This window comes from Sturnira hondurensis, unplaced genomic scaffold, assembly GCF_014824575.4.
Source record: "Sturnira hondurensis isolate 20B ecotype Veracruz unplaced genomic scaffold, ASM1482457v3 Scaffold0006213, whole genome shotgun sequence".
In the NCBI taxonomy this organism is placed as follows: domain Eukaryota; kingdom Metazoa; phylum Chordata; class Mammalia; order Chiroptera; family Phyllostomidae; genus Sturnira; species Sturnira hondurensis.
In genome coordinates, this window is record NW_028078844.1 from 4,873,718 (window position 1) to 4,897,786 (window position 24,069).

Consider the following 24,069-nt stretch of genomic DNA (forward strand, 5'->3'; position numbering starts at 1 on the left):
ACAGCCAAGTGATGAAACAAATAAAGATTTTAAATAAATAACTTGAATATCTTTTGAGCATTTTAGTTAAGCCTAGGGAAACAAAATGTTACAAATTATGTGTATTAAATACATGTGAATAAAATGTTTATAGCCAATTACTGTGGTGGAATTTTATAGCTTCATTATATATTTTTTGAATGTTGGGAAGACTGCTGATATGTCTAGTCACATTATAAGATAAGCAGAGTCACCTTCTAAAATCCAAGGATCTGTCACAAACAGCTTTGTGACCAACCTCCCTAGCCCTTCAATGGGAGTGTCTTAGGTATTTCTCTCCCTCCTCAGCCTAACACTAATCTTAATAATCTCTTCTTCTATCTGCTCTCTCATTTGCTCATTTGAATGTGTTTATTTGTTTACTTCAAGAATATTCAGACTGGGGGGGGGTCCAAAAAAAAAGAATATTCAGCCTGTTCCAAATCTACCCACCCATTAGAAACAGTTTTCTTTGTTGTCTTTTACAAATGGTCGCAGGGAGGCACTGCGTTTTCTTTTCTGTGTGTGATTTTTTTTTTGGGGGGGGGATTCTTTTTGCTAAGGCTTTAAAAGTATATTGTTTTCATTTTGGATAAAGATATGAAGAGTGTATAAACTATGTACAGGGTCTGGCAGATGTAATGCGTGCTTGAGTGTGGTTGGTAGGGTAACAATATTGGTGTAATAATTTATAGTTTTAATTTGAACATTTCACCTAAAATGCCATATGGTGTGCTTGAGTGTGGTATGTTATATTACAGAATTACATGCTTATGATTTTGTAATAAAAAAGGGGCATTATTTGTGCCAGACCATGTAGATTATTTCAGCTTTGGCACATGATTAAATATGTTACATGACACAGAACACAAAAATTTATCTAGCACAGATTATCAAGAAAGTACTATTTGTGAGTACACACATTAAAAACGTAGAATAACCAGTTACCTTTCATCTATAAAGCTTAAAATATCAAATGCAAAGTAATAAAAGAGTTCAAAGGTGGCTCACCTTCCTAGGCCCTGTGCTCTTCAACTCAAACACGTCCATTGTGTAATTGACCCTACGTCCATAGTGGTCGAACTGAACGTTCCCTGTCAGCCCTTGAATTCGAACCTGTAAGTGAAAACAAACAAGCAAAAAGGCAAACAAACAATAAAACATGTATTAATTTGCCATTTCATTTGTGGAAATCTCAACTCCATCCACTAGACTGGACTACATATGGGTGTGGGACCTTATACTGTAAGCGACTCACTGAAACACCATGGGGTGTTTGAGCTACTGGGATAGAATCTGAAAAAGAAGTATCAAAGGAATATATAAGCAATTCTACTATACACCTGGAAGATGAATATGTTTTATTTGTTTTTTATGTTATAAAGTTTCCATTGTAATTGACAGAATATTTCTCAGTATTGAAGTATTGTATATAAAGATAGAAATATGGTTTGTTTATCGTTATTTTTCAGGTTTATCTACAGATTCACATAATAAATAGCCCTGATAACCTGACCAAATCATATTTCTCTTTGTTCACATTAAAATGAAGATTTAAGAAGCTCAAAATAGAAATACATCTTGAAAATATTCACATGTATTTTATTCCACATATTCTTTTTATTCATTTTTAAATAACATGTTATGAACCCATGGTATTTCAGAATATTTAAAATGTAATATTAAAAATATAAACATATTAAACACTTGAAAAATAGTGTTTAGTATAACCATAAAAAACAATAATAAACAAACTATTTAATCCAGGTTGCAAGATAATTTGAAGATCTACTGAAGTAATCTTTAGTAGTGTTTGCCAAATATGTCTGGTTCTCTCCTATTTTGGGCCTCAGGCAAACTTGTACTTCTTGAACTCCTGGTGATTAGTGAGGCCTCTGTGCCTCTTGCTGACAAATGATTTGTAAACACATGTGATGAGTGTCACTACTGGTCCCGAGTTTAACTGCCAATTTGAAACGTCCCCACAACTTTATTTCTTCTTATAACATTAGAGACAGCAGCTGCTCTGTCAGCCTGGATCTCTGAGTGATTACACGAAGCAGTGTCTCTGCTAATCTACTCTCTGTGTGTGTGTGTGTGTGTGTGTGTGTGTGTGTGTGTGTGTGTGTGAAGCCCTCTTTTATGGTTGTAAACCACCAGAACTTGTTAGTACAACATAACCTATCTTATCCTGATTAAACATCTATATAGGATCTAAACACCAGTATTCTACCCAGTGTTATTTTTTAGAAAACTCTCAAAAATGATAATGACTTGATATATTAAAATGTCAATTATTGTATATATGAGGTCTGTCTGGAAGAAGTCTAGCCATTGTTAATATAATGAGAATGGTTTGCACAATATCAGTATAACCTGGCAGCCAAGGAAAGTAGACTGGAATGCACTTGCATGAACAATGATGACTTCATTGTACTAGTCATTTGGGGTGGTAGAAGCTGTTGAGTGAGCATGTGTACTATATGGCCATCACATTCAAAATGAATGAAGGAGTAGAACAATGAATCTGCATCGAATTTTGCATTAAAGTTGAACATTCCTCTGTGGAAACTATTCAGATTATTCAGAAGGCCACATCTATGGGCAACTGGTGATTAGCATCTTCATCATGACAATGCACCCATTCATGCCTCAAGTCTCATGCAGAATTTTTTTGTGAAATATCAAATCACCCAGGTGACTCAGCCCCTCTACAACCCAGATGTGGTGCCCTGTGACTTCTGGCTTTCCCCCAAACTAAAATCACCTTTGAAAGGGAAGAGATTTCAGACTGTTGATGAGATTCAGAAAAATACAACAGGGCAGCTGATGGCAATTGGGAGAACTATAGGAGGTCCCAAGGTGCCTACTTTGAAGAGGACTGAGGCATCATTGTCCTACGTACAATGTTTCTTGTATCTTCTATCTTCTTTACTAAATATCTCTATTTTTCATATTACATGGCTGGATACCTCCTGGACAGAGCTCGTATATATTTACTTTCAGATAAATTATTCTGTCTCTTTGAATCATTCACTTAGACAGAATAGGAAATAAATTGAATTGAAAACAACTGGTGGGTTACCTGTTTGAGTGTCCTCTCCATGTCAATTCCCTGGCCCCATGGAGCAGCAGGATTTGCTAGACAATCCCCAGCATTTCCTCTTCTTGAAATGTCAATTTTTTGCCTTCTCAGACTTCGAAAAGTTTCAGCCATCACAAGGACTCCATCATAAGTCAGAGCAGATGTGTACTGACAAAATGAAAGCAATTATAATTGTAAATGCTAAAATCTTATCAATCACCACGGATAGTCTGGAGGTTCTGTGGGTTTATGATTACCAGCCTGTCTGATGCCCAATTAAATTACTGATAATTAGTTGCCTCTAGCTTCAGAAATTTCTATTATTACTGGATTACAGAGACCATATACCAAATCTTATGACTCTGTTTGAAAAAGGAGAAAACAAGTACTAAAAAAACCTAAATTCTAAGGCATAGTCCTCCAACAGTTAGAGGAAGCAAAACCTTTAGGCAAGAGATTTGGTTATGCCCAAGTGAAAACACTGAAGGCTCTGAAGCTAAGTGCCCTGTAGCTGGTTCCTCTGGCTGAGCCCCAGGAGGGCTGGGGCATCTCACTCTCTTCTTCTTCCAAGATGCCTAGCAGGGATCCTTCAGACTTAATCTATGTTTATTGGTGTGAAGTGTATATCTTTATTCAGTTTCTCAGAAGAATGAGTGGGGATGTTTATTGCTATTCAGATATTGGATGCCAGAAAAAGCGTTTACTTGTTTAACAAATGTGTTTGCACTGGCCACTAAATAGGAATGAGCGTTGTTATGTCTATGCCTGCTGAGTGTGCTCAGGAGGGTAAAGTCATTTCTCTAAGTTTGCATGATAACCTAGGATCAAAGTGCAGAAGTGATGTATAGAATATCTGCTTTTTGATCATCGCCCAGTGCTTCTCTTTGAAAAAAGACACAGCCCTCATGCAAAGGTTATTAAGGCCCTGGCTGGTGTGGCTCAGTGGACTGAGTGAGTGCTTCCGAACCAAAAGGCCGTATGCCTGGATTGTGGGCCAGGTCCCCAGTGGGGGTCACGTGTGAGGCAACCACACATTGATGTTTTTCTCTCTCTCTTTCTCTCTCCCATCCCTTTTTCTATAAATAAAATTTTAAAAAAAGAAAGGAAAAGGTTATTAAGGTTAGGAGAGGAAGAGAGGAAAAACAAAATAAAACAGGGAATTCTTGTAGAGTTTAATCAGAGAATTCTTCATCACATGGAAATATGGCACTGATTTTTTGAAGTATGGCAGAACAGCTGCCAATCATGACAAAAAGCTTCATGATCTCCTTCAGAAATTCCATGTGGTCAATTCTATGTGATTAATATATTCTAAACTTGAACTAGGAGTAGTTTTGTACTGTGTAATATAGAAGATGATATGAATGATTTGCTGCTAGTAAACAAAGAAAGATAATTTAAAAATTGAATTATGGAAATGGGAGGGAGGGGGAGCACGGGGGTGGGATGGGATGGGAGTAATAGACAGAATACTCTACTTGAAAAATAATTAAATAAATTTAAAAAAGAAAAAAAATGAATTGTAGAAAGTAAACTTAGGCAATATGACTACTAGGCACAGGAGCCAGCATTCCATGAAAGAGAACTAAAAAAAGGGTAAGCTAGAGAATACAAATTCTAACAAAGAAACTTTCAAAGGTAGAGAATATAATTTAAAAGGCTTCATCAGAAAGATGCGTGTGAAACATGTATATTCAGAGCCTTGCTACACATTCTTCAAGGACATGACAACACAGGCTAAAGGATCGGCACAGGCCCTGACAGCTGGGATTGGGTGGCTAAAGGAAATGAAGGTGTTATAGCAAGATGATGAACCAAAGGTAAATGTATACCTCCTCCCCTGCTTAGACCAACGTATCTGAGTAAAGAAGGCCTTCAAATCATCTTTTGGTAAAGCAAGAAAATAAAAACAAAAAATAAAGTAGAATTTACTGAAGACATAAAGTGCAAGAGAAAAATACAATGCTAGTATTTTAGGATCAAAAGAAGATAAAAAAATATATCTTTTTTTAATAGGGAGAAAAAAGCTGGGAAGATATGACACTAAAGAGCAAATATACTAGCTGTGCTTACAAAGTCCATCCCTTCTTATGAAACAGGTGAAGTACAAAAAGAGAGAGAGAGAGACAGAGAGAGAGAGAGAGAGAGAGAGAGAGAGAGAGAGAGAAGAGATATCATACAGAGAGAGCAGAGCACAGCAGACTTTCAGCCAGAAGAGCAAAGGCTTTTGACAGGTCACTGAGTTGATAGATGGAAAGAAGCAGTAGTTTACCTTTCCCAAGGATTTCATTCTTTTTCCATATGTCTAATTGTGCTAAAGTTCAAGAAATTATTTTGGGCACACACTCTTCTAGGTGACATCTGGAAAATTCTTATTAAATAAACAATTTTAGGCCAAATAAGACTGGGTCTTGGCCTAGAGTTATTTGTTGTTTTAACCAGTGGTTCGAATGGTGACATGGATTCTGTTTGCCAAGGTTTGTAGATAACAAGCCAGTCAGGCAGAATAATAGGGCAGTAGCAAGAGTATGGGCTTGGAGGAGAAAGAACTGGATGAATTCTCATTGTGCTACTCATAGTTTTATAGGAAGGTGGAGTATACTTTTCAGCTATGGAACACAAAACAGAGCAACCTTCCCCTCTCCCCCCAAAAGAGAAACCCTGTGGTCATTTTGAGAGCTCTATGAAAAATGTGCTAGACACTGGACTACAAAGATGCATCATAGATGGCTACTTCCCAAAGGCACTTGTAGAAGTGAAACAATAAATATTGGGTTGGCCAAAATGTTCATTTAGATTTAAGGTAAAAATAAAAGACATATTTTTCATTTTCACCAATGATTTTATTGAACAACATATTCACCATTTTGTTCTACTACCTTCTGCTATCTTTTAGGCAAATTCATAATTCCATCTACCCAAAACTTTTTATCTTTTTGAGCAAAGAACTCTTCCAGGTACCTTTTGCAATCTTCCAGGGAATTACATTTTTTTCTATTAAGAGAATTTTATAAAGACTGAAATAAATGAAAATCCACAGGGGCAATGTCTGGTAAATATAGTGGATGAATCAGCACTTCCCAGTCAAGTTGTAATAGTTTTTGGCTGGTCATCAAAGAAACATGTAGTCTTACGTTATCCCGATGGAAGATTTATACATTTTTTGTTGATGAATTCTGAACGCCTTTCATTGTGTGCTGCTTTGAGCTGGTCTAAGGGAGGGTACTTGTTGGAATTAATCTTTTTTTTTTTTTCAGAAAGAGTTCATAATAGAGGACTCCCTTCCAATCTCACCATACAGGCAACATCGTCTTCTTTGGATGAATAATAGCCTTTGGTGTGGGTGTTGATGGTTCATTTCACTTGCCCCATGATCTCTTCCATTCCATGTTATTGTAAAGTATTCACTTTTCATCGCTTGCCACAATTTGTTTTAAAAATGGAATGTTTTCATTATGTTTAAGTAGAAAATCACATGTGGAAACACTGGCGAGAAGGTGTTTTTTGCTTAACTAATGTGGAACCTAAACATCAAATTGATTAACATAACCAAGCTGGTGCAAATGATTTTCAGTGCTTGATTTGCATATTTTGAGAATGTCAGCTATTTCCCATGTGGTATAACATTGATTGTTCTCAATAAATGTCTCGATTTGATTGCTATGAACTTGAACTGGTCTACCCAACTGTGGAACATTGTCCAGAGAGAAATCTCCAGCACAAAACTTCGCAAACCACTTCTGACATGTTCAGTCAGTCATGAGCAGCTCCTCTATACACTACGCAAATCTTATTTTGGCATTTCAGCTGCATTTGTTGCATATTTTCTTCCATCTTCAATATTAAAATGGCCACGCAAAAATCCACCAATTTTGATAAGCTTTTTAAAATGCATGCTGATATGACAGCTGCCACAATACAATCTAACAAAATTGTCTTGAATGAAGTTAAGGACAGCTAAGTGCTACTAGAACCATCTTACAGAAAACAAAATGAATGTCCAACCCAATAGAGAAATAATTAATGTGAGTCCTTTGTGAGAAGTACACAATCAAATATGAGGGTGATTACAAAGAAGACAAAGATTATATTTACTGGGGACTAAGGAAAGGCTTCATGGAAAAAGTGAATTTGAGATAAACGTTCACGCAGGTGGAAATGAAGGTGGGTGACAGTTGAGGTTGGTTAAGAGTGTAGGGACTGATATGAAATAGAAAATTTTAATTTAATTTTTTTCTGGCTAGAAATGGAGCAGAGGGGCGTACAACTGTAAAGACTTGTTAGGCATATATTGTGGAAAACCTTTAGTGCAAAAGATTTTTTAAAAAGCAGGGCATGACAAAAGATCAGAAATTGTGCTTTAAATCTTGGTTAAGACACTAAAAAAATCAGGTGTAATTTAATTAAGTACATGTAGTTCTAATTATTCATGAATTTCATATTTGCAAGTTTGCCTCCTTGCTAAAATTTGTGATCCCCAAATCCATCATCACAACAGGTCACTTGCAGGTGTATGTCGTGTGGTGAAAACCTGAGCTCCCCTATGTACATGTTCCCAGCTGCAGGCAGACAAGGCGACACCTGTCTTCATGTTCCAGTTTCCATGTGGTAAAAAAGTGTCCTTGTGTGATCTGCTTAGTGCCAGGTTTGTCAAACTTTTGTGCTTTTTGCTGGTGATTTTACTGTTTAAAATGGCTCAGAAGTGTACTGCTGAAGTTCTGTCTTAGTGTTCCTCAGTCCAAGAAGGCAACTGGAGTGCTTTAGGGATGAACATATGTTAGGTAAGCTTTATTCAGGCTCAAGTGATAGCCTCTTGGCCATGAAATCAATGTTAATGGATCAATAATATATTCAATAAGGCATTTTTATTTTAAAAAAGCATGTGTTCTATGTGGATCAATTGATAAAAATGTGACCAGAAGGCCTGCAGGACCCCGGTTTTGTTTGGCCCCTCGAAACAAGGGTCAGTGATCGCTCACCCAGTGCTCCTCACAATGTTACTGCTGTACATAAACACCGTGAAGGGTGAGAACTGCCTGTGTATACAGGGGATGGTGAAAAGCAGGTTTACAGGTGTGAGTGCACAAAACAGTTTTTTGTTGTGTTCTTATTTATTAATTATCGTACTTTTCGTGTGAACAACTGTAAACCTACTTATGCCCCCCCTTGTTTACTAAACAGCTACTGGGTGCCTAGCATCATGCTAAGAGCTGTGAAAGATGAGAACATCATACACATTTATAGCAGTCTATAAAAAGTTCCCAAAGCTGAGGCATAGATAAGTCTAGTTACAGTAGGAGGCACTGGGATGGGCTAAAGACAGGGAAAGACTAATGACACCAAAATGTCCAGGTGGGGGGACCACAGTAGACACTCAATATTATCACTGAAATGAAAAATAGTCACAAAGAGCTACAAAACTCTGCCAAGAAGTTTATTTTTTTTCCTTCGTAGGAAGTTTATTTATTTATTTATTCCCAAATTTTTTATTTAATTATTTTTCAAATACAGTTGTCTGTCTATTACTCCCACCCCCTCCCACCTCCCGTGCTCCCCCCTCCCTCCCATTTCCACCCTTCTCAGTTGTTGTCCATGTATCCTTTATATATGTTCCTCTAAATCCCTCCCCTATTTCCCCTGAAATTCCCTCCCCTCTCCCCCCTGGTCACTGTCCGCCTGTTCTCTATTTCAGTGTCTTTGGTTATATTTTGCTTGCTTGTTTGTTTTGTTGTTTAGCTTCCTGTTAGAGGTGAGATCATATGGTATTTGTCCTTCAACACCTGGCTTATTTCACTCAGCATAATGCTTTCCAGTTCCATCCATGCTGTTGCAAAGGGTAGGAGCTCCTTTTTTCTTTCTACTGCATAGAATTCCATTGTGTAAATGTACCATAGTTTTTTGATCCATTCATTTACTGACGGGCACCTAGGTTGCTTCCAACTCTTGGCTATTGTAAATTGTGCTGCTATGAACATTGGGGTGCATATGTTCTTTGGGATTGGTGTTTTAGGGTTCTTAGGATATACTCCTAATAGTGGAATTGCTGGATCAAAAGGCATGTTCATTTTTAGTTTTCTTAGAAAGTTCCATACTGTTTTCCATAGTGGTTGTGCCAGTCTGCAATCCCACCAACAGTGGACCAGAGTCCCCTTTTCCCCACACCCTCTCCAACATTTGTTGTTTATTGCTTTGTTTATGATAGCCATTCTCACCGGGTGTAAAGTGGTATCTCATTGTGGTTTTAATTTGCATCTCTCTGATTGCAAGCAATATATCTGCCAAGAAGTTTAAAGTTCATTGTAGTTACTAGAGGTCAAAGGGTAACAAAAACTTGAATGACAGCTTACAGAAAGAGTGCAGACATAAATCACAGTTTGATAAGACAAGGTGGGACAAAGGAAGCAATGAGTGTCTCCTGAGGAAGAGAGTTTCCTCACTGACTGATGGCAGAATGAGGGGATCTGCTGTGGAGCAAACCATCTCGATTGAAATGTGTTCAAAAGGAGGCTTTTCAGTCTCCTCTTTGTGTATTACACAATATAATTGAGCTTTTGGCATTATTTATCTCTGGAAGTCAATAGAGAGACCAAAACACTTCTCAGGTTTCTTTTAATTCTAAAGATGATTTTCATCTTGGAAAAACGTTTGGCTTTTTGGTGGTTTTCACACATGTTACCTGAGCATGAGAAGTGGTTTGATAGAGTGGACTGTGCATTTGTCTGTGACCCAGGAAGCCCGTGATCTGATTTCCGCCTGGAATTGCACACACCTGGTTCTAGACTCAGGGATAGCCATCTGATATCTTGCATTTATTCATATATAAAACCAAAGGGTTGGATTACAGTGCCTGGAACACAGTGGACACTTTGTAAATGCTTCACTTTGAAATTCCATTCTATAGAGTAGTGAAAATGATATGACTAGTCACATTCCTATATTATGGAGGAGAAATTACATAGCTAATAGGGGAGGAAAAACTGAGACTCTGCCACTAGACTGTAGTTTTCTTGGCTCAAATTTCTGAATTCCTCTTGAACGTTTTCTTCACTAGAACACACTCTCAGTGAGAGGTTAGTAAAGACTGTTAAAATAATGGTGACATTATGTAGGAGCTCAAAAGCACTGAGATGGAGTTTAAGAAATATTATGCCATTATTTACATGATCTCCAAGGAAGTCATGTATCTTTTCAGGTGAGAAAAAAGGTGTTTACAATCAGAAATTTACCAGCTTCCTTTGCAGAATCCAATAACATACTTTTACAATGTCTGTTGAAAAAATTAAACAACTTGGCCTTTTACTGTTTGTTTGAAAGATAAACTTTTGAGAAGCTTGCATATTTTACATTCTACCAATTTCCTAATTTATATACTCACTTAAATCACTTTGAAATTACAGTTTTCAACATCTTTTCCTGGTTGGTATATTTACTGATGTGGTTCAAATTGAAATCTCCAGTTACCAAAGACATTTTTAAAAGCATACAATATCATTCATGAAAGTTCATATATAGAGTAATAATAATAATAATAATAATAGTCAACTGCTTGAGGTAGTAACTACTAATTCTACTTTTAAGTATAGATACTTAGAAATTATTAATGGCTTGTGTAACACAGTGATAGTGACAAAATGCTTCTGCCTGCCACACTGTGTCTGACAAAATATTACTAGAAAAACTGCATCATGAGTTTTTTACTTTAAACTGTAAAAATACTAAACATCCGTACAATAAAAACAAATGAATACCTTTGGAGGAGTCTCAGACCCTGGATACTCTCTCTGATCGAGTTTCTTCCAGCGATCCATTAGTTTGGTTACCATCGGCGTATTAAAATCCACCAGCTGGAATCCTGTGACATTGGCTCCACCGTGTATGAACCTCTCAAGAGAAATATCCTTGAATCCCTATAAAAACCAATATGACAGTTTGTTGAGTTCAGTTCACTGTTATACATCTTAGCTCTTCGATGACAACAAATTAATAACCAATGTATATGTAACTAGAGTTCTAGTTAAGTGGTGATTAGAAACAGGCTGAAGATACAATTATGTCAATTTAGCTATTAAATTCTATCTTTAAAAATCTAAAACATGAGACAAGCATGTAAGTGTTTTTCAGTTCAGTTGAACTTAATTTAACAAGTATTTCTTAAATTCCCCTGAATGCATTTTTCAGAACACAGGGGTGGATATAGGAAATGAATATGACAGCATGAAAAAGTCGCCTGTTGGAACGGGATGGCCCTGTGGGACAGACAGGTAGAAATGTGTCTAGTCGAAAGTGCTGCCAAGGTGTCGTGGTGCTAGGAGGCTAGAGGTACAGCTTAACAACAAAGATTAAAGGCAGATAGAACTGACCATCTGAGCCAGGGAGGGTAAAAGCTTTGATGATTTCAGTCACTACAACCCTTGAAATTCTTGGAAATGGCAGTGGAAGAGAGGAGAGCAAGATAGACCATTCATGGACTCGGGTGTGGTAGGAAAAAGATGGTGTCCACCAGGTGGAGTGAAGATGCTGGAAATGAAGGGTATTATCTCTTTTGGTCTAGAGAGAGTTAACTGAATTTTTTAAATATTTATTTATTTATCTTTAGAGGGGAAGGGAAGGAGAGAGGAAGAGAAACATCAATGTATGGTTGCTTCTCATGCATCCCCTGCTGGGAACTGGCCCCTGCCGGGAACTGACCTGCAACCCAGGCATGTGCCCTGACTGGGAATGGAACCGCGATCATCTGGTTCGCAGGCCCGTACTCAATCCACTGAGCTACACCAGCCAGGGCTTGAATTTTAATAATGCTGAACAGTTATTTATCTACCTACATACCTATCTACCTATCTATTACCATTTATCTTATTTTTTAATCCCTGGTCCTGTTTTTACTCCTTTAAGTATTTAAGGTGACTTACAAAAAAATATACCCAATACAAAATGTAAAACACAAACATTGCAAGAAGAGGGCAAAGAATAACTAAAACGTGTGAGGGAAGTGAATTAATAAAACCAAAGATACTAGCTCAGAGAAAAGTAAACACCACACACACGAACATGGGTTTTTACACCTGTATTTGCATTATTTAGTTTTATCTTAGGCCTAGTAAAGTTTTTTGAAAATGTGAATTTGATTTGATTGTGTTGTGGGAAAAAAAGAGATTTTTTTTTTTTTAGTGAAAGTAAAATAAGCAGCAGGGACCTTGCAGTTATAATAGGTATCAGTGGGGGAATCAGGGAGAAGAAGACGTCTAGCTATCGCCGCTCCTCTGAATGTGTCTACATGTGGTTTTGGAAAATCCTGTTTGTTTGTTTTGTTGTTTGTTTTAATAACAAAGAAGTTTGCCTCACTAGCTGATACATGCACTTTACTGTTTGCCTACCTAAAAGGAAATAGACCAGTTTATCAGCAACTCAGCAACGTTGCTATGGAAAGCCCCAGGAGTGTGTATTAATAGCTAATAGTGACACTGGGCTTCTTATGTATCAGGTATTCTGCTAAACACATTACCCAAATGATCTAGTTTAGCTCTCAGACCGAGTTTATGAGGTAGATCCTATTATAAGCCTTGCCTTGTAAGGAAGGAAACTGAGGCTCAGTGGGCAACAGCAACACGATTCAAGTTTACCCAGCAAATATATATTAGAGCCAAGATAACTCTTGAGTTTGCCTTTTTAATCCCATGCTCTTGTGTATACTTATACAAATATGTGTATTTTTAGCTCCGATATTTTCATAGTGCCCCTAGGAGAGACGGGGCGGTCACGCTGAGGAAAACAGTCCAGGCTCTGAGCCGCACCTCAGTTCCCCTTCCCACATGGACAATGACAATGGTGACGCTCATGTAGCACATCTGGTTTGAATTCACTAAATACTAACTATTATTGATTAATTCATTCAACAACTATTTATTTCACGTCCATTATGTGCCAGCTGCTTGGAGAGCTCATCAATAACATTCTCACTCCACTGGGAAGAAGTTAGATGCCAGAAAGCAAATCTATGTTTTTGAAATGGGGAAAGCACTGTCCATCAATCTCCAGCTAGTAAAATGTCAGTTGAACATTTGTTTGCCTCTACGAGAATATAGGGCAAACCCAGAGGCAAGCAAATGATTTCAGTTTTCTATGAGCCACAGTGATTCAACTATTGCATTCGTTGCTAATTGATGACATTTTTATTTTCATTCCGCAGTGGCTAAAATAGGAAGCCTGGCCAGCTTCCTTTCATAGCATTATCCCACACCTGCAAGATGCACAAGCAAAGCTGCAGCCTTCAGAAAAATCACCTGATGTGCATCTGGTAAATAATAATCCACATTTCTCTGATCCCACCCTATGGCTAAGGGTGGAGGTAAAGGAAGAAAATATTGTCACATCTGATGATAAACTCCTTACACTTGTGATCTCAATGAAAGGTGGCTGGCTATGTTAATTTCAGCTTTGGCTGTTTGAGTGCAGGTAATATTTTTTCATTTTGTATATTTAAAAATAATTTTACATAGACAATTTGTAGGATCTAGACCAGGGCTGTCAAACTTATTTTTACCGGGGGGCACATCAACCTCACAGTTGCCTTCAAAGGGCCAAAATAATTTTAGCACTGTGTGAATATAACTACTCCTTAACTGTTAAGGAGTTGAAATTACACTCAGCCCTTTGAAAGCAACTTCGAGGCTGATGTGGCTCCCGGTGAAAATGGGTTTGACACCCCTGCTCTAGACCAGTGATTTCCAACTCACACACCACAAGAATTTTAAAAACATGCAATAACTGACTATTAGTCAGAAGCCACAGACTTCTTTTCCCTTAGATTGTCAAATAAAAATATGACAACAGCCAACACAACAACAGCCATCCAGTGTGAATGAACGAAAATTATACCAATTTTTTGTCAGATTGGCAAAAAGTATAGTATATTTTTTGGTTTGTCAGAGAATTTCAGTCGTTAGTTTATGTGCGCCATGAGACGAAAATGGTTGAAAATTTCTGCTCTAGACTGTGAAGCAGTTTTCTCCTAAATAGTCACTGACTGAGTGGTCACAGAGATTTCTGTTTTTACCCAGAGAATATTGTGGAGCTGAAAGTTCTCAGTAACATTGTAATGAAATTGTAATTCTACCTTAGGGGTGGCTAAGTAACTAAATAAACAACGCCCCTTAGTCTGGCAGCCAGGAGGACAGGGAAGAGGCTTCCTATGTGTTGAAATGGGGTCTTCAACAAAGCTTGCATGTCACAATGGTTAGTGACCTCCTACGGAAAGATTATCTGTCAGTTTGGTTTTCCTTTTAATTTCCATTTCTATATATCCTCTGAGGGAAAAGGAGAAAAAGGAAATGAATGAGTTATAGGCTTTCAGATAATCTGATGACTATTGATATAAACCTACATAGGTCCATTATATCATAATGTTGACTTAACATTATGATATAACAAACATAATAATGTTTGTTCATACTGATAAATATTCATTCTTTAAGTTTTATCTAATTCAGAAAACATCTGTACTGTTTTGCCTCTCAGGCTTGCTAGTTACCTAAATCATTGAGGCAGTTCTGGTGCAATTAACAGAAGGAAGCTTAAGTCGAATGAGAAAGACTCACTCTTAAATTCACACTTAAAATATAGGTTGTTAAGAAGTTGATTAATGTATGTATTTTTGATGATCAAAGTAGATAGCTGGTGGAGTTGGACACATTCAACAAAGAAAAGTTGAAAAATATAAGAAACTCAAAGGAAAAAGTAAAGCTATGTCTTCAAGTTCATGGTCTCTTAATTAGGGCTATTGCATTTGAGTAAACATGTATTAGACAGCAAATTTTGGAAACTGGGTTCTAGTTCCCATTTGATACTAACTAGATGCCTAAATGTGAACAAGAACTTTACTCTCTGCCTCTTAATTTTCCTACCTTATAAATGAGGAATAAATTGTTTGTGCATGTGTGTGTCTGTGTGTGGTTTGGTGAGTTAGATAAGGAAAAGATTTAGTTAGTCTTTAGTGCTTATAAGCTTATATGCTATAAGCATTCCATAATCTTATGCTTCTTTATGACAAATACAGGTGTTTTCCTAGATGTAAACTGAATATATTTAAAAAAATTAAAAATCTAAGTAACAGGATTTTAACAATTTGCTTTGCCTGTGGAACAACTGTTAACAGTTCCTCCTTGCTTTTTATTGGTGGCTGTTTGAACCATCTGACTGCTGGAGGAGGGGTGAAGCAAGACTTATATAAAAATACAGAGAACGTGTGTAAAGCCGGATTCCCTCTTGAGGATGGCATAGGACATGCTTAAGTGTATGGTCACATTGTAATTATGTAAGCTATTCACTAATTTTGAATTTATTTACTTAAATTGATTTACTATTTGGCATCAGATAAGACAGAGTTTCAATCTTGCTTTTGAGACTTGGGGTCCCTGTGATCTCAGATAAATTACGATATGTAAAATAAACATCTATTTTGAGGATTAATTAGAACAGTTACAAGAACAAAATAATACTGTGATGTAAGCAGGTTGCTAGAAAGGGCCCTTTTTATAAGGTCAACAAAGATATTATTCCCAACTTAATGAGCCTGCAGTGTATTAATGTCTTATTTGCAGCTGAGCCACAACATGTTGGACAATACCTGGTACAGAGGGGATGTAACATTTATACAATGGAATACCACTGAGCCATAAAAACAGGAAACTTTTACCCTTTACAGCAGTACGGATGGACCTGGAGAACATTATGCCAAGTGAAATAAGCCAGTCAGAGAAAGACAAACACCATATGGTCTCGCTCATAAGAAAAAACAGAGACAGACTCATAGATGGAGAGTAAAAGACAGCTAGTGTGGTGGAAGTTATGGGGTGGGAGAATTGAGCAAAGAGGAAAAAGGACTCAAGGACATGGACAACTGTGTGATGGTTGCTGGAGGCAGTACAGGGGGACAAATGGTAATGGAAAAATGCAATAAAGATTAATTCAAAAAATAAAAAAACAGTGATTTCATGAATAAAAAAAGAATGAATGCATACTATTGGCATACAGGGTGATATGTGAACCCAGTGATAGGCTTAGCAGATTGGGCATATAAGAACAGCTTCCTAGAAGGGACTGTTAATTAGGATGGGTAGGGTAAGTGCATCCTGGTGTAGACAACAGGTAAGCTAAAGCTAGGAAGATCAAAGTAGCAGTACTAATGCCTTGAAATTAGTTTGGTTCCTGGAAGGGACATGTGAGAGGTGGAGTGGGAAAGAAACTCTGGGGTTAAGCAGGGCTAAGTCTTACAGGGCTTTGTTCATTAAGGTAAATAGTGTAGATACCTTATCCTAATGCATTTCTGCAGCAGGGAGCTTAGATTTTAGAATGCTTACTCTGGTAGAAGATGGTGAACATTGGGGCAATGGCAGCGTGCCATTTTTAGAGAATGGAAGGAAGCTCTGTGGAGTGGTGAGATGACAAGTATTAGCAGGTAGGGTTGGAAAGACCATGTCTTTTCTTTTCATGAAGAGCCTGGCTTCTTTTACTGTATTTTCAGCTCAGAACTAATGAAATAGTTTAAGCAGAGAAGTAATCTCATTCTTATCTCTCTTAAAAAATAGCAGGGAGCAAAGTGAAGAGGAAATTGGAAAAGAAAGTCCAGTGGCAAAGCAGGGAAGCAATTTTCTTTAAATCTCTGAAAAACAGACTACAGTGAGTCAAGAGATAAAGTTTTCCTGCCTTTATATTTCTTGGAAATTTCTGGAGTAGAATTTAACCTACCGAGATACCATGTGCTTTCTCCAGTACCTCTAGATGCTGGGTATGTGTAAAGAAAACATGTGTGTACCCACACACAAACCATAAAGAGGACACAGAAAAGAAAGAGTTCAGCAGTATTTCATCGCTTGTAAATTTTACTCATTCTTAACATGCAATTGTTAATGATAGTGGCAGTGACTCTCTAATAAAGGCAGTGATTACATAATAATCTCAGAAAATTATCAAGAATCAGGAATGGGGCATGTCTGTGCACCGAGACCCGAGGCACAGTCATGCTATTTAGATCCTTTTAACAGATTGTTGACTTCATTCCAAATGTTTGATTGAGGGTTTTTGTATCTCTGTGCATCAGGGTATCAGCCTGCAATTTACTTTTTGATATTGTCCTTTTCTGACTTTGTATCAGGCTGACACTGGCTTTGTGAGATGAGTTTAGAGGCATTCCTCCTTTTCTAATCATTGGAGTAATTTGAAAATGATTGGTCTTCATTATTTTCTAAATACTTGGAAGAATTTAAAAGCCATCTGGCCTTAGGCATTTTGCTGGGAAGATTTGGTTACTCATTCAAACTCCTTACTTATCATTGGTCTGTTCAGATTTTCATTTTCATCCCAATTCTTGCTTGGTGGATTGTATGTTTCTAGGAACTTATCCACTTATTCCAGGTTATCTGATTTGTTGGTGTACGATCACACAGAGTAGTTTCTTCAGATCCTTACTATTTGTCTAGTACCCATTGCAATGTACCTTCTCGTCCTCATTTTGTCTTCTCTATTTTTCTTAGTTTTAAACAATGTGTCAATAGTGTTTTCTCTCAAAAAAGCTCTTAGCTTTATTGATGATAGTTATGCATAAGTTTTTAATAAATGGTACATAATTGATATAGAAGCCAGAAGCACTTTTATTCTGCCCCTTTATCCTTTCATAACTTTATTTTTTTAATTTAATTCTTATTCAAGTACAGTTTTCTGTTTTATATTCCCTGCCCTGCCCCCACCAGTGCTCCCCACCTCCCTCCCATTTCCACCCCCCCACCTTAGTTATTCTCCATGTGTCCTTTATACTTATTCATGTGACTGCCTCCCCTTTTCCCCTATGATTCTCTCCCCTCTCCTCTCTGGATCCTGTCAGCCTGTTCCGTATTTCAGTGTCATTGGTCATATTTTACTTGCTTGTTTGTTTTGTTGTTTAGATTCCTGTTAAAGGTGAGATCATATGGTATTTGTCTTTCACTGTTTGGCTTATTTTGCTCAACATAATGTTCTCCAGTTCCATCCATGATGTTGCAAAAGGTAGGAGCTCCTCCTTCCTTTCTGCAGCATAGAATTCCATTGTGTAAATGTACCATAGTTTTTTGATCCAGTCATTTACTGATGGGCATCTAGGTTGCTTCCAACTCTTGGCTATCGTGAATTGTGCTGCTATGGACATCGGGGTGCATAGGTTCTTTTGGGCTGGTGTTTCATGGTTCTTAGGATATACTCCTAATAGTGGAATTGCTGGATCAAAAGGCACGTTCATTTTTAGTTTTCTTAGAAAGTTCCATACTGTTTTCCATAGTGGTTGTACCAGTCTGCAATCCCACCAACAGTGAACTAGGGTTCCCCTTTCCCCACAACCTCTCCAGCACTTGTTGTTTGTTTCTTTGTTTATGATAGTCATTCTGACTGCTGTAAAGTGGTATCTCATTGTGGTTTTAATTTGCATCTCTCTGATAGCTAGCGATATTGAGCACCTTTTCATGTGCACTGTAATCAAAACAGCCTGGTACTGGCATAAAAACAGGCACATAGACCAATGGAATAGAACAGAGAGCCCAGAAATAAACCAACTCTCTACAGTCAATTAATATTTGACAAAGGGGGCAATAACATAAAATGGAGTAAAGATAGCCTCTTCAACAAATGGTGTTGGGAGAACTGGACAGCTACATGCAAAAAAATGAAACTCGAGCACCAACTTACACCATACACCAAAATTAATTCAAGGTGGATAAAAGATTTATTGATGATTTCTGTTGTCTTTTTAGTCTCTATTTCAGTTGTTTTTCACTCTGATCTTTATATCCTTCCTTCTAGCTTTGGGCTAGTTTGTTCTTTTTTTAGTTCCTTGAGCTGTAAAGTTAGGTTATTTATTTGATGCCTCTCTTTTCTTAAAAATATTTTATTTATTTATTTATTTATTTATTTATTTATTTATCTTTAAAGGGGAAAGGAAGGAGAGAGGGAGAGAAATATCAATGTATGGTTGCCTCTTGTGCATCTCCTGCTGGGAACTGGCCTGCAACCCAGGCATGTGCCCTGACTGGGAATTGAACCACTATTCTTTGGTTCACAGGCCCAAGCCCAATCCACTGAGTTACACCAGCCAGGGCTCTTTTTTCTTAATGCAGGTATTTATTGCTATAAAATTCCCCATTGGAACTTCTTTTGTTGCATCCATATGTTCTAGTTTGTTATGTTTCTATTTTAATTTGTCTCTAAGCATTTTTTAAAATTTCTTTTCTTTTCTTTTCTTTTCTTTTCTTTTCTTTTCTTTTCTTTTCTTTTTACTCATTGGTTGTCAGGAGCACTTGGTTAATCTCTACATATTTGTAGATTTTTCAGTTGTCTTTTTCTGTGGTTGATTTATTGTTTCACACCGCTGTGTTCAGATAGATGCTGGATATGATTTCAAACTTCTGAAGTTAATTAAGATTTGCCTTATAATTTAACATATGCTCTATCTTGGATAAAGTAGCATGTGTGTTTCAGAAGAATGCACTATGCTGTTGTTGAATGGAATATCCTGTAGATGTCTGTAGGTCTATGTGGTCTAATGAGTGGTTTAAGTCCAGTGCTTCCTTATTGGTATCTGTTGGGAACTGCTCTGCTTCGTTTCAGAAGTTGTAACTACCCCCCATGGCTAAGGCTGAGTGAGCAACCTCTGGATTGTGAGTCACAAGGAGACAAAGCTTGTCTGTGGTAGCAAATGCTGCCTCAGTTTCCTCCCCTTGCCCCCAAAGCATGGTCGGAAGTCAATGATGGGTAAGACTCCTCACAGCAAAAGGCAACCTAAGCCAGACTCGATCACTTGGGAGGCTATAATGGAAGAACTCGGGGGGCTTCGACAAAGAGGAAGCAATGGACCCTTGCCCCCCCAGCTATCTGACATAGCTGAGTCCCCATGTTCTCTAGGAGAAGTGCTTCCTGGCTCTAATCCCCTTAAGCCCGAATACCTGTGTGGGGAGGCAGTGCAGGTCCTTGCCTTGCTAGAGCAGTATCCAGGTAATCAGGCATAAAAAAGAATTCCTAAAAGTCCTGTGAAACCTGCTTTGCTATGAGTGGTTTCATTCATATGTTAAGGGTCGCAGTAGGAAACGAGTATGTCTCCCAAAGTTTCTGCAGGCCCCTTACCTGACAGATGCTGACTCAGACTAAGCCCTCAGATTTCTTTGAAATGTTATCTACTGTTTGATCCTTACTGCCTGTATTCCTGTGTATTACAACCCAATAAAACCCATCGAGGAAGAGACTCCTGGCCTTTTTCCTCTGAGAAACTGGCCATCTCTCCTCCCCAAGCAGATCATGTCCTGGTAGTGTTACTTTCACCCATGCCGGACGGGGGGACTTGTGGGCAAAGTTGCCCCCACAAATATCCTGTCCCAATGTCCTTTATTTATTTTTCACAATCAGGTATTGCGGTTTCCTACTATTGTTGTATTGCTGTCTTTTCCTGTTTTCAGATCTGTTAATATTTGCTTGATATATTTAGATGCTCTGATGTTGGATATATATATATATATTTGTGTTATATAATATAAATGCTATATTCTACTGATAGATTAATTCCTTTATTATCATAAATGAATTTCTTTGTCTCTTGTTTTGGCTTAATGACTATTTTATTTCTGATATAAATATAGATTCTCCTTCTTTCATCTGTTCCCATTTTCATAGAGTATCTTCTTTCCTCTCCTTCACTTTTAGTCTACATATGCCCTAAAGTCTGAAATAGTCTTTTGTGTGCAGCATATAGTTGGGTCTTCTTTATTTTATCTAGTCAGCCACTGTATGTCTTTTAATTGGAGAATGTAATCCATTCACATCTAAAGTTATTGGTAGAAATTGACTTACTATTGGTATTTAAAAAGTTATTTTTATACTCATCTGAAAACATTTTCTCATTGCTTATAGAGAGAGATAAGGAATGGGGAAAAAGAGAGAAAGAGACAGAGAGAGAGAGCGCGCGCGCGCGAGAGAGATCTAATGTGCATAGGTATCCCAACTCAGGATCGATCATACAGCCTCGGTATGTGTTCTGACCAGGAATTGAACCCATGACCTTTCCATCTATGGGAGAATGCTCCAGCCAACTGAGCCACACTAGCCAAGGCACTAATGACATTTTGTTAATTTTTCCCCAGGTGATTCATAGGTCCTTTGTCTATTTTCTCTTTTGTTCTCCTTTTTTTGTGTGTGTTTTGATGATTTTATGTAGTAATATGCTTTGATTTTCTTTAATTTCATCTTCTGCATTCTACTATAGGTTTTTGCTTTGTGGTTACAATGAGGCCTATATAAAACATATTATAACAGTTTAAGCTTATAACAACTAAGCTTTGAACACATACAAGACCTTTACAATTTTAAATATTCCCTCCTACATTTTATGCTTGTTTTTGTAATTTACATCTTTTTATGTTATGTATCCATTTGAAATTATTATAGTTATAATTCTTTTACATGACTTTATCTTTTATTCTTTTTACTGGAATTAGAGGTAATTTATCTACCACCATTATAATATTGGAGTATTTTGAATTTGTCTCTATATTTACCCCTACCAGTGAGTTTTACACTTTCATGTTTTTATGTTAGTAATTTGTGTCCTTTAATTTCAGCTTGAAACATTAACATTTCTTATAAGGTTACTCACAAAGATCAACTTTTTTACCTTTTGTTAGTTGGAAAAACTATCTCTATTTCAATTCTTAATGAGAACTTTGTCAGGTAAGTTAGTCTTGGTTGGCAGTTGTTTTCTCTATTAGCATTTTGAATATATCAGCTCACTTTCTTCTTGCTTGTAATATTTCGCTGAAAAAATACACGGATCATCTAGCAGGATTCCCTTGTACATAGCAAGTTCCTTTACTCTTATTTATTTTAATGTTTTCTTTGTTTTTATTTTATTTTATTATAATGTATCTCAGAGTATGCCCTTTAGATTCAGCTTATTTAGTATTTTTGATCTTCCTGGACCTGGATATGTGTTTCTTTCCCCAGCTTAGTAAATTTTTCTGCTATCATTTCTTTGAACAAGCTTTTTGCCCCTTTATTTCTCTTTTCTCCTTCTGGGACCTCTATAATGTGTATATTAATCCACATGATGGTGTAGCATTAAGTTCTTTAAGCTATTTTCACTCTTTTTCATTGTTTTCTTTTTGTTTATATGATTGAATTCCACTGTTCTGACTTTAAGTTAGCTGATCTTTACTTCCACTCAATCTAGTCTGCTGCTGACCCTATATTGAATTTTGCAGTTCAGTTATTGTGTTCCTCAGCTTTGTAATTTATGGTTGGTACTTTTTTATATTTTCTATGCCTTTGTTGAAATTCTCATTTTTGTGTGTGTGTTGCTTTCCTGACCTCAGGAAGCATCTTTATGAATGTTTATTTTTTAACTCTCTTTTGGTCAGACTAGTCTAGACTAAGCTCCTAATCACCTTTCAAACCTATGTGATGCCTCAAGCTCCCTTCTCTGTTCTCAGTGGCTCCCAGTATCTGAGGCTGTACCAAGCTCTGCCAGTGTCCCAGAAGAGAGGATCAGGTGATTATAAGCCTGACCCTTGGGCAGCAGTTTATAAAGTATGTGGTCAAACCTATTTAAGAAAAGTTTGGAAAATGGTCATTTTGCCTGTCACCTCTACACTGAGCCTTCAGGAGAGAGCCTTGGCAAGTACTCTCATGCATTACGTGTTAAGATCTGCTTTCTTGTTTGCTATAGTCCTCTGGGACTTGTGAATGCAATTTCAGTTGGCTACCAGCTTCAGTTGTCCCTTGGCCAGCATAAGCACAAGATGGACATGTGAACAAGCTCATTCTAGAGGCATGTTAGCAACCTGGTTTTATAGTTACAGGAGGCTGGAGCAAGGAAAATGGCATAAATGCTCACCAGCTCCCTTGGGCTCCATGGAGAATTACAGCTAGCACCTAAATGTATGAAGCTAGACCCTTGGAGATGGATTCTCCAGCAGCAGATTAAATGTAAACTATCAATCCTCTTCCAGGATAAGACTGGAGACAGGCATTTTTGCCTTCTCCTTCTGCACTGAGTCTTGTGCTGATAGCCGGCTTCTTCATTTTCCATAGTCTCTTGGGCCTTGTGGATTCACGTTTCATTGGCTTTTTGAGGTAGATATTTTTGGGGGAGGAGTCTGTATCATAAGTAGCAGGGGTGCTAAATTTGTAGTCCGAATCTTCACTCTTCATGGAGAAGTTGGAAGCTGGGGATTCCCTTATAATTGCATGGGACTGTGCCAGGGATAGTGTGTATGGAGAATGTGTCTCAGCCTTTCTTACCCATTTCAGCGTGGGTTTATGTTTTTAGTTGCCTGATGTGTAGGAGTCAGGTACTTTCTGGAATTTCCTCTGAGGGACTGCTCCCTGTGTGGTGCATCTGTGGGCTGAAGGGTGTTCAGGGGCTTCCTATGTCTCCATCTTGATCCCTCCAACTAAATCAGTCTTGATGACTTGGTTAAGTAGCATCCCGATTAATTGAATATTGTAATTGTAAGCTATAAATGAAATTCTTTTTAAAAAATATATTTATTGATTTTAGAGAGAGAGAAATGGAGAAAGAGAGAGAAATGATGTGAGAGAGAAACACTGATTATTTTCCTCCCATATGCACCCAACTAGAGGTCAAACCCACAGCTTAGGCATGTGCCCTGACTGAGAATTGAACCTGCAACGTTTTAGTGTATGGGTAGGCACTCCAACCAACTGAACCATACTGGCCAGAGCTGGAATTCTTTTCTTAACTTTACTTTCAGAATGTTTGTTGCTAGTATATAGAAATACATCGATTTTACTATATTGACATTAGATTTTGCAACCCTGCTAAACCCATTTATAGTTCTTAGAGTTTTTATTGGATTTTTAAGGATTTTCTATATATAAACCCTTTTTTTCTCATTCTGGACAGCTTTTATTTATTTTTATTGCCTAATACCACTTACTTG

At 37.5% G+C, this 24,069-nt stretch overlaps 1 protein-coding gene across 6 annotated transcripts in view; it reads right to left on the minus strand.

The window, feature by feature from the left end:
* GRIA4 (glutamate ionotropic receptor AMPA type subunit 4) overlaps nucleotides 1-24,069 on the minus strand; it is a 399,918-nt gene that overhangs the window by 66,176 nt on the left and 309,673 nt on the right. For all 6 annotated transcript variants that reach the window (XM_037047736.1, XM_037047737.1, XM_037047739.1 and 3 more), the window contains 3 exons: nucleotides 10,852-11,010; nucleotides 3,104-3,271; nucleotides 1,030-1,134 (listed from right to left, as the gene is read on the minus strand). In XM_037047736.1, coding sequence (XP_036903631.1) covers nucleotides 1,030-1,134; nucleotides 3,104-3,271; nucleotides 10,852-11,010 — 432 coding nt within the window. The remainder of the gene's footprint in view (nucleotides 1-1,029; nucleotides 1,135-3,103; nucleotides 3,272-10,851; nucleotides 11,011-24,069) is intronic.